General features: G+C 37.3%; 1 protein-coding gene across 1 annotated transcript; it reads left to right on the top strand.

Annotated features, from left to right (window-relative positions):
• Positions 1 to 377: 377 nt before the first annotated feature.
• Positions 378 to 7,922, top strand: LOC131045231 (ABC transporter G family member 29). Its single transcript, XM_057978780.2, has 23 exons — positions 378 to 757; positions 886 to 1,095; positions 1,287 to 1,371; positions 1,463 to 1,622; positions 1,730 to 1,806; positions 1,972 to 2,025; positions 2,115 to 2,205; positions 2,316 to 2,617; positions 2,712 to 2,993; positions 3,124 to 3,440; positions 3,538 to 3,698; positions 3,826 to 3,929; positions 4,103 to 4,256; positions 4,364 to 4,513; positions 4,626 to 4,789; positions 4,904 to 5,236; positions 5,340 to 5,630; positions 5,710 to 5,793; positions 5,879 to 6,012; positions 6,149 to 6,376; positions 6,527 to 6,698; positions 7,065 to 7,319; positions 7,463 to 7,922. Exons 1-23 carry the CDS (start codon positions 420 to 422, stop codon positions 7,730 to 7,732), a joined length of 4,416 nt encoding a protein of 1,471 aa, XP_057834763.2. The 5' UTR covers positions 378 to 419; the 3' UTR covers positions 7,733 to 7,922.
• The last annotated feature ends 2,578 nt before the right edge of the window (positions 7,923 to 10,500 follow it).

The following is a 10,500-nucleotide window of genomic DNA, read 5'->3' as shown; positions in this document are numbered from 1 at the left end:
ACAACATACAAACACAAAACTCACCACTATGATAAAATAAATAAATAAACAACGAAAATCTAACCATGGGAATATATTCAATCATCTTGAATTGTACTAAAAGGAATATAGCTGTTAAAGGGAACATAAACAGTGAGAGAGACTCTACGCTAAACAATCAAATCATCTTTTCGTGGCGTTCCCATCACCACATACCTATTATACCCCATAAATTTGTAAAGCACATAAATAGGTATATTGTCAACGACTCAAATTAAAAAGCTCTTGATAACACGATCCAAATAGATCCAAATTACAGTCAAAATCCAATGACGAATGGTGACATACGCAAACAAAAATATTTAATGCTTGATTGATTGCTTGTTTCTTCTGAAAACTCAACAATCACGAGTGATTTAGTTGCTATCGGTTTAGAGAGAATGGAGGGATTGGAAAGAGTGTGGGAGTCTGGGAGGAGAATGAGCATGAATTTGAGTAGAAGCTTAAGCAATGGTAGTGCAGGATCACAGAGACACAGAATTGATGATGACGAAGAAGCTCTTCGATGGGCAGCTCTTGAGAAGTTGCCAACTTATGAGAGGCTCAGAACTGCAATTATGCAGAGCGTTATCCAGGAAAATGATGAAAAGCTTCACAAGGAAGTGGACGTTCGTAAGCTTGGATTCGGTGAAAGACAGATCATCATTGATCGCCTCTTCAAAGTTGCAGAGGAAGACAACGAAAAGTATTTGCGAAAGCTTAGAGCTCGAATTGACAGGTGAGAAGATTCATAAAAAATTCATCATTTGGCTGTTTCGGTTGGCCAATATTTTCAAGATTGGAATTTTAGTAGGAAGCTTACCCTGTCTATGATTTTTCCAGACTGATTTGTCTTTAATTGGGCAGAGTTGGCATCCAGCTTCCGACTGTAGAAGTACGGTTTGAAAATTTAAGAGTGGATGCAGAGTGTTATGTAGGTGGAAGGGCTCTGCCCACTCTATGGAATTCGGCTAGAAACTCTGTAGAATCCTTGATAGACATCTGTTGTTTTTCACACAACAGGAAAACAAATCTTACAGTTCTCAAGGATGTCAGTGGAATCCTCAAGCCATCTCGGTAATTGGGTTTGAGGATTCTTTCAGATATTCAAATTGAGTCAATTTATAAGATTTGCAGTGCAATGGTGTTAAAGGCGTATGCACAGTTTTTATATGTTATTATGATAAAGCTCTTCAAGAAGAAGTAATCTGATAAATGCTTGAAACTGCTGAGTTAACAAAATATGTTTATGTGTTTCTTTCTGAAAGGATGACTCTGTTGTTGGGTCCCCCTGGGTCTGGAAAAACAACGTTGCTGCTAGCTTTGGCTGGGAAATTAGACCCCAGCTTGAAGGTTAGAGCTTGTTGGTATATCTGTATTGCATTTTTTAACTGTTTAATGAATCGAAGTTGAGTTGTTTACTTAACCAGCCTGGAACAATCAGGTGAAGGGAAATGTCACTTACAATGGCCATAGGTTGGAGGAGTTTGTCCCTAGGAAAACATCTGCTTACATAAGTCAGCATGACTTACATGTCGGAGAGATGACAGTCAGAGAAACAATAGATTTCTCTGCTAGGTGCCAAGGTGTGGGGGATAGATATGGTGAGCATTCTAAAGCCTTCTTCCCACATGGTGGCGTACTTCTTCATTCACAAGCTGTACTAGATTCGTGTGCTAAATGACTTGTATACCAAACGACTTGTATGCAGAGCTTCTTTCAGAGATTGTTCGAAGGGAGAATCAAGCTGGAATCTTCCCAGAGGCTGACGTGGATCTTTTCATGAAAGTAAGCTTCAATTCATAGCTTTGACACAATTGAATGATTCCTTCCTTCCTTTGGAAATATTCAAAGTCTTGACAGGTTATAAAGTCTTACCCAGAATAGAAAGGAATTTTATCAATGTTATTATCAGTGTACTTCTCACTGTGTATTGTTGCATATTTCCTGCAGGCAACAGCAATGGAAGGTGTTGAGAGCAGCCTTCAGACGGATTACATTCTCAAGGTAAGTACATTGACAGAAATTTTGATGTTTTAGATCAAGTCAGTTGCAGATCAGAGATTCATGACCTTGAAATGCATGTGTGTAAACAGATTCTGGGTTTGGACATTTGTGGAAACACAGTTGTTGGCAATGACATGATAAGAGGAATCTCTGGTGGACAAAAGAAGCGTGTTACAACTGGTATAGTAGCTATTACTATCTTGCATACAAACTTGAAACCCAAAATGATAAGTCCTACATAGTAGATGGTTATGATGAATTGCGATCCCTTGAATTGATCATACGTACAGGGGAGATGATTGCTGGGCCAACAAAAACTCTTTTCATGGATGAAATCTCTACAGGATTAGATAGTTCTACCACATATCAGATAGTCAAATGCCTGCAACAGTTTACCCATCTAATGGATGGCACAGTTCTCATGTCTCTGCTGCAGCCTGCACCAGAGACATTTGACCTATTTGATGATATCCTACTCCTATCAGAGGGCCATATTGTCTACGGTGGACCTCGGGAGAATGTACCGGAGTTTTTTGAAAGCTGTGGATTCAAGTGCCCTGAGAGAAAGGGCATTGCAGATTTCTTACAGGAGGTATTAAGAGTTTGAAATTCAAAATATAACAATGACTTCATTATAATCGTTTTCTCTTGTAGTATTATTTTCTCAAGTTTTTCTATTACTGAAGGTCACGTCAAAGAAGGATCAAGAACAATACTGGATAGAAAAGAGCCGACCTTATCAGTACGTATCTGTGAATGAATTTGTATTTAGATTCAAGCAGTTTCACGTAGGTCGTCGTTTGGAAAATGAGCTAGCAGTACCATACGAGAAGAATAGAAGTCACCAAGCAGCTTTGGTCTTTAGTAAACACTGTGTACCCAAAGCGGAGATCTTCAAAGCCTGTTTTGCCAAAGAATGGCTTCTGATCAAGCGCAATTCCTTTATTTACATCTTCAGGACTGTGCAAGTGAGTTTCTAACGATCTAGAATTCATATGGTTTTGAGATGAAATTGTAATTGTGTAAGTAAGCAAAACTTCAATTAAAATCAGCGCTTGAAAGATTACATGTATCTTAAGTACCTGTTTGTTTTTGCAGATTTTATTTGTAGCATTCATTGCAGCTACTGTATTCTTGAGGACCGAAATGCATCATAAAACTCATGAGGATGCTAATATGTACCTTGGAGCACTCTTTTTCGGCCTCCTCATCAACATTTTCAATGGCTATGCAGAATTAGCAATGACAATCTCCAGGCTTCCAGTGTTCTTCAAGCAGAGAGATCTGCTCTTCTACCCTGCATGGGCCTTCACTCTTCCTACCTTCTTATTGCGAATCCCAATTTCATTACTGGAAGCTGGCATATGGGTGCTGATAACTTACTATACAATTGGGTTTGCCCCTGAAGCGAGCAGGTAAGGTTAAGTCGTCTGCTTATTAGAAATGCCTTAATAACCCTAATCCCCTAACCGAATTTTCAATTCCCTCCATCTGACATAACTTCATCTGCAGGTTTTTTCGACAATTCCTTTTAATGTTCCTGGTTCACCAGATGGCATCATCCTTGTTCCGCCTTATTGCCGGAATATGCCGCTCAATGATCATATCTAACACCGGAGGAACTATATCTCTGCTTATAATTTTCATGCTTGGAGGATTCATTCTCCCTAAAGGTTAGTAATTTTATCCTTTCTAACTTTCAGATATACAAACACGCATTAACACGAGTCCAGTGACCAGAAAAGAGAAAATCTTTTTAATACACGGTGAAGTTAACTGTATGGTGGATTTCCAATGCAGAGAGCATTCCGAACTGGTGGATATGGGGCTACTGGAGTTCACCTTTAATGTATGCACAGAATGCTATAACTGTAAATGAGATGCTTGCTCCTAGATGGCAAATTGTCAGTCTTCCATCCTTGTCATGTATTAACTTCCTGCCGTTGAATATAATCTATTATACTTGAATGGAATATTGAGGTACAATAGACAAGGATAAAAAAAGTTACAATTTTCCTTGAAGGGAATTTACCCTGCACCATAATGACTGGTTTCCTGGAATCATGTTCTCTCCCAGAGTGCAAAAAATACAACAAATTTGGGTGAAGCCGTGATGGAGAGTCGTAGCATCTACTCAATGGGATACTGGTATTGGCTAGGAGCTGCTGCACTGCTGGGGTTTTCAGTACTCTTCAATGTGCTTTTCACTTTTGCTCTTGCATATCTAAATCGTGAGTTATGTCACTAATGAATGCACATTCATCTTTTTCTCTTCGGATAGCTCTCTACTTTATCCATTTTTATTATATGAAATAACAGGGGATTTGTTTGGCTGTAGCTCTTGGTAAACCTCAAGCTGTTATCTCCAAGGAAGCTCGAAATGAAATGCAAGACCAAGAGAATTGTACAGAACAGGGTCTAAGTGGGTCAAGGTCAAGAAATTGGTCTGTGCCACAGTCACTGTCTTCGGCAGATGGCAGTGATACTTGTAAGAGAGCTCTTTTGAAGTACTCTGTTTCAGATATTCTTCTTACTTAAACAGATAGAATTTGAGTAGGTTACAACATAATCCACATATATCTGATTGTTTGGTTATCCAGTTGAAAAGCAGGTCAGAAGAATGAATATCTCATCAACTAGTCTGCAAGGCAACAATGAGTCAGATTTGGAGACTACAACAAGAGTCAAACGAGGAATGGTTCTACCATTTCAGCCACTAACCATGTCTTTCGAAGGCGTCAATTACTTTGTTGACATGCCTCCAGTATGCAAAATGAGCCCTGAGACAGATGCACTTTTACATGATTTGGTGAATGCTGTTTTTACTAATTTGTTTTACATGAAGGATTTGGCTAACAGGTCTTGCCTTCGACTGCAGGAAATGAGGGAGCAGGGAGTGACTGAAGAAAGGCTTCAGTTGCTCCGAGATATAACAGGGTCATTTAGACCTGGTGTTCTTACCGCATTGATGGGAATTAGTGGTGCTGGGAAGACAACTCTCATGGATGTCTTAGCTGGTAGGAAAACTGGAGGATATATTGAGGGTGATGTCCGAATCTCTGGATTTCCCAAAAAGCAAGAGACCTTTGCTCGAATTTCTGGTTACTGTGAGCAAAATGATATACATTCTCCACAAGTCACTGTTTGGGAATCATTAATATATTCGGCATTTCTCCGTCTCCCAAAAGATGTTGACGATGAAACCAAAACTGTAAAGTCCACAACTATGTAATTTTTCTTTGCAATTAAGTTCTTTATTCTAATGAGGTTTGTCGAAGTGTCATGTTAGAAAGTGATCAATTTCCAACATGCAGGCATTTGCTGATGAGGTAATGGAACTTGTGGAGTTGGAGAATTTAAGGGATGCTTTGGTAGGCCTACCTGATGTCTCTGGATTGTCAACTGAACAAAGAAAAAGGTTGACAATTGCTGTGGAACTTGTTGCAAATCCCTCTATAATTTTCATGGATGAGCCCACTTCTGGATTAGATGCAAGAGCTGCCGCAATTGTCATGCGGACTGTTCGTAATATTGTTGATACTGGAAGGACTATTGTCTGTACGATTCATCAGCCTAGCATTGACATCTTTGAAGCATTTGATGAGGTAAAGTAATATCTAAGATGAGGTTATCTTACATTGTTTGTTTCAATGATTGGTACTGATTTCTCCTGTGATGGATCAGCTACTTTTGATGAAAAGAGGGGGACAAATTATTTACAATGGACCATTAGGCCACAACTCTCACAAGATTGTTGAATATTTTGAGGTGAGGATTTGTAGACAAGGCATTACAACAAGAGAACTAACTTTCACAAAATGGCAGAAGCTTATTTCACAATGGTGAACTGCAGGATATTCCAAGAGTACCAAAGATCAAGGATAAATATAATCCTGCTACATGGATGTTAGAAGTTAGCTCCGTTTCTTCTGAACTTCGTCTGGGGATAGACTTTGCAGAGCACTACAAGAACTCATCTCTCTATAAGTAAGTCTATATTATTCTTAAACATTTTAACTTCATGACCATTCTGTAGATGAAAAGTTAATGTAAATATAGAAGATACACCAACATACAACAGATACTCGGCTTTCAGTCCTTTCTTTCATCCTTGACAATGCAGGCATAACAAAGAAATGGTGAGAGAGCTCAATACTCCATCTCCACAAGCAAAGGATCTTTACTTTCCAACCCAATACTCTGAGTCATTTATAGGGCAATTCAAGTCATGTTTGTGGAAGCAATGGTGGACTTACTGGCGTAGTCCTGAATATAACAATGTTAGATACTTCTTCACACTTACCTGTGCCTTATTCTTTGGAACAATCTTTTGGAGGGTCGGCACAAAAAAGTATGTACTTCAATTTTAGACAATTTAGTTTCCCAAAAAATTAGCTACACACAATATCAATATATATGTGGTTCGATTTTGCCTTTAGTGAATACCTGCACAAAATTCTGATTACCTCGTTAACTAAAAAATGGTTTTGCTGGAAATCAGGGACAACGACACAGATCTTTTTGTCATTGCGGGTGCCATATATGGAGCTGTTATATTCTTAGGGGTTACTAACTGCTCAACTGTACAGCCTGTCGTTGCAGTAGAGAGAACTGTATTTTACAGAGAAAGAGCGGCAGGAATGTACTCTGCAATGCCCTATGCTCTGGCTCAGGTTGGTTCCTTAGCATGTCAATTTGTTCTATGGATGAAAACTGTGAAAGCCACATACAAGGCATAATATAGGCCTGTATCTATTCAATTTGGCAGCAATATGAATTCACTGATTGATGTGCTACTTAATTACCACACTCCATGTCAAAGTCCCCATGGTTCTCCATGCTGATTGAATGATTTTGTCTTTATGGTTAATTTACTTGTGTTGATGGAATTTGTGGGTATCCAACCACACCATGCTATGAATGCTGGTAATATGCCAGGATACTAACTAGGTAAATCTAATTGTTTTCTTGTTTCATTTATTACCATACAATATGCAATTAACAAATTTGACTCTTCAATCGTCTTTTTTGCATTATAGGTGGTTGTTGAGCTCCCATACATACTCGGCCAGACAGTTGTGTACACAATTATTGTTTACAGTATGGTTAGCTTTGAGTGGACAATTAAGAAGTTCTCCTGGTTCTTCTTTTCTAACTACATGACATTTCTGTACTTCACCTTTTATGGGATGATGACAGTCTCTATCACTCCAAACCATCAAGTTGCCTCAATTGTGGCTGCAGTATTTTATAGCATCTTCAGTCTATTCTCAGGATTCTTCATTCCTAGACCGGTATTCAATCCTCCTTACCAAGCCATTTAATTGAAGAATTTATCATCAATGTCCAAAAACAGGAGTAGCCAATAAAGAAGAACAATGTTTAGAATGTAACTGGATGAGTTTTTTCTTCTAATGGGGTATTTTATTGAATGCAGAAAATCCCAAAATGGTGGGTTTGGTACTACTGGATATGCCCTGTTGCATGGACTATGTACGGGCTCATTGTTCCACAATACGGAGACGTCACAGACCAATTGCAAGTGAAGGGTGAAGGGTTCAAACCACTAAATCAATTTCTAGAGGATTACTATGGATACAAACATGATTTCTTAGGTACAGTAGCTGCAGTGCTTGTTGGATTCCCAGTGTTATTTGCATTTATCTTTGCATATTGCATCAAGGTGTTGAATTTCCAGCAAAGATGAAAAAAAGAGGAGCAGCAAAACACAGTATGATCCTAAAGTTGAAAATAATTTTTGTCTCCTGGATCTTTAAAACGAAATCTTCTGGTAATCTCTGCGGACAAAATCTTATTTTTGTAAAGCTGAAAAATATTTTGAGTGGCGTGCATGATCCTACTTTATTGACCGAAATTTACTTTTGGCTATTAAACTAGATATAGGCACAATGTGGGACCGTGAGTTATGGCTCTTGTTATAACGTCGTTATCGAAATAAATAAGTAGTTTACCAGTTGCCAGCCAACTTACGTACGATAAAAGTTTTGCATAGCAAAGCTACTAATTTGCATGCAAAACATATCCACGTAAGTGGGACCCATCATTATTGGCGGGATGGGTTGTTACAGTGAGAAGTTACTATATATAGGGGACACGTTGATTCTCTGATTTAAATTTTAGTGGTACATAGAGCTATTAGGCTAGTAGGACATGGAACAAACCTAAAAGCTGTTAGTTATGGGACACTGGGACAAGTAGTGTGCACTCGTAAATGATCTATTTTTAATAGGTCTTTGGTTTGTTCGCGAAGTTGAAAGGTCTTTAATGAGCTTATCAAGGATCAGAGCTTGTTGAGTGCAAGACTATGACATCATAAGGGATGAGGTCAAAGTCGTGTCCTCGGAAAATTTCGCTGAATGGATAAGTACTTAGGGCAGGTCCCCATGCGGTTGCTTAGCTTATTTTGGCTAGCAGCTACTTCCCAAATTTTTTAGCAGCAACTTGTGGAGCTAGTGACCTCATGAAATTTAAATTTTGTTGCAGTTATTTTAAATTGTATTTTTAATATAGTCTTTAATAATAATAAATTTTCACATAAATTTTAGAGAAAAATATGGAAACATAAAAAGAGGAAAAAAAATTGTGGAGCCACTTGTCCTTCTTCTCAATAAGTTATTTTCAGCGCCCACCCTCGTCGCCCTCTTTTTTTCAAAGCTTATTTTTAAGTTTTAAGCAATTGCTGGTCCACGAAAATATGAAAAGATTCTAATTTATCCTTTCCCCTTCATTAAAACTTTCCATGGGAACACTTCAATAGATTAATTTTAAGCAAATTTTACATTTAAGCAGTAACATAGAGACATGGGGTTAGTCTTTGGCTCTTAGCTAAAGATGAGGAATAATCTTCGGTGGGAGGACCCCATGCAGGAGGAGACAACAAGCTCTTATGGGGAGGTAGATTAGTTGTTATTGTGGGGGATTATATTGCCCATGAACAATAGGAACTACCTAGCTCTAGGGGTGGGTGGGAGAACAAAAGTAGTTGTCCTGGACCCACTTAACTAACCATAGAATAATAGGGCAACCATTTCTTTCCCTCCATGAGCCAACTTGATACATGTTTGACATGATTTGTTGCTATGTAGCGATCTATTTAAAGACATTCAATGTGCATTGTCTTATTGATCAAATATTCACATATCATCTAGCAACTTCAATTGGAGCACTTAAATGAACCTAAATACACAAAATCATTCTAGAGCTCTTGCATAACTCAATATTATTGTCCTCAATCGTTTCCATGATAGTAAAGCTAGTATTTTTAGGGGTTGACTTAGAAGAACTTGGCTCTAATGATCTAAGAGTCTCCCTAAGGTATTTCTAAATACCACAAACCTTTAATGATCAATTAAAAGTAGAGAATTTGGTGGAACAAGAAGTAGAACTACACAATTGTCTAAATGAAATCTATTGGTCACATCAAAGATCCATGCATGTATAAATGACCCTAACCCATACGACCAACCCATAACAATGTTGATAGTCCACTCTAGATTTGAGGCAAAATATAGACAAAGAAGATAAATTCTCAATTCAACATGGTTGATTTCATAAATGGATCAAAATGATTTCTTTACTAGTATTCTTACAACTAAATAGCTAAAACCCCTTCATTTAATTGTATAACTTAAATCTTTAATTGTTCCAAACGCAATTTAAACATTAAAAAATCCACACAATATTATTATGGATAAATATTAAATAGTATTCTAATTTATAATATTAATATATATCATTTTATAATATTCATTATAAATTGATTTACAATATTTTCAAACGGATGTGTGTGTGTGTGTGTGTGTGTGTGTGTGTGTGTGTGTGTGTGTGTGTGTGTGTGTGTGTGTGTGTGCATGTACATGTACATATACATATAGGAAAAGATACTAAAACGAAAAAGGGGGGGATAAAATGCCACTATAAGGAGGAAACTTGGATGACTATCATAATGAAGTTTTTAATTTTTAGATTATTTTTTACTATAGATTTTTAGAATAGTTTCTAATATGAATTAAAAAATTTAGTTAATTTATTTTTTAGAGTTTTTTTAATAAGATTGTTTAAAATTTTTAATATGAATTTAAAAACTTACTAATAAGAAGTGATATTTAAGATTTTGACATTTATTATTATAATTTATTATCATTTGATATTAATATATATGATTTAATAATGTTTATTATAAAAATATATATTAATTTAGAATCTTTTCAAAATAAAATATAATTATCATCACTTCTCATCCCAACAATTTTCACCAGACCTTTCTTTGGGCTTTTTTTTATACCTAATTGGGGTGTTGATGGGGCGAAATGAGACATGACTAGTCCCCTAGGGATGGGTGCAACAACGTGCAAACCACACCCATCGGTTAATCTCGATGAGAGAGATTTGAGCCTTAGACCTACATGAGAAGAACTCAAAACCTTAGCACAACCTTGCCAACTGCTCAGGCTA

The sequence above is a fragment of the Cryptomeria japonica genome, chromosome 10, assembly GCF_030272615.1.
Source record: "Cryptomeria japonica chromosome 10, Sugi_1.0, whole genome shotgun sequence".
NCBI classification, from domain to species: Eukaryota; Viridiplantae; Streptophyta; class Pinopsida; order Cupressales; family Cupressaceae; genus Cryptomeria; species Cryptomeria japonica.
The sequence above is the reverse complement of the archived record's forward strand: the minus strand, read 5'-3'. Positions and strand labels throughout refer to the sequence as shown.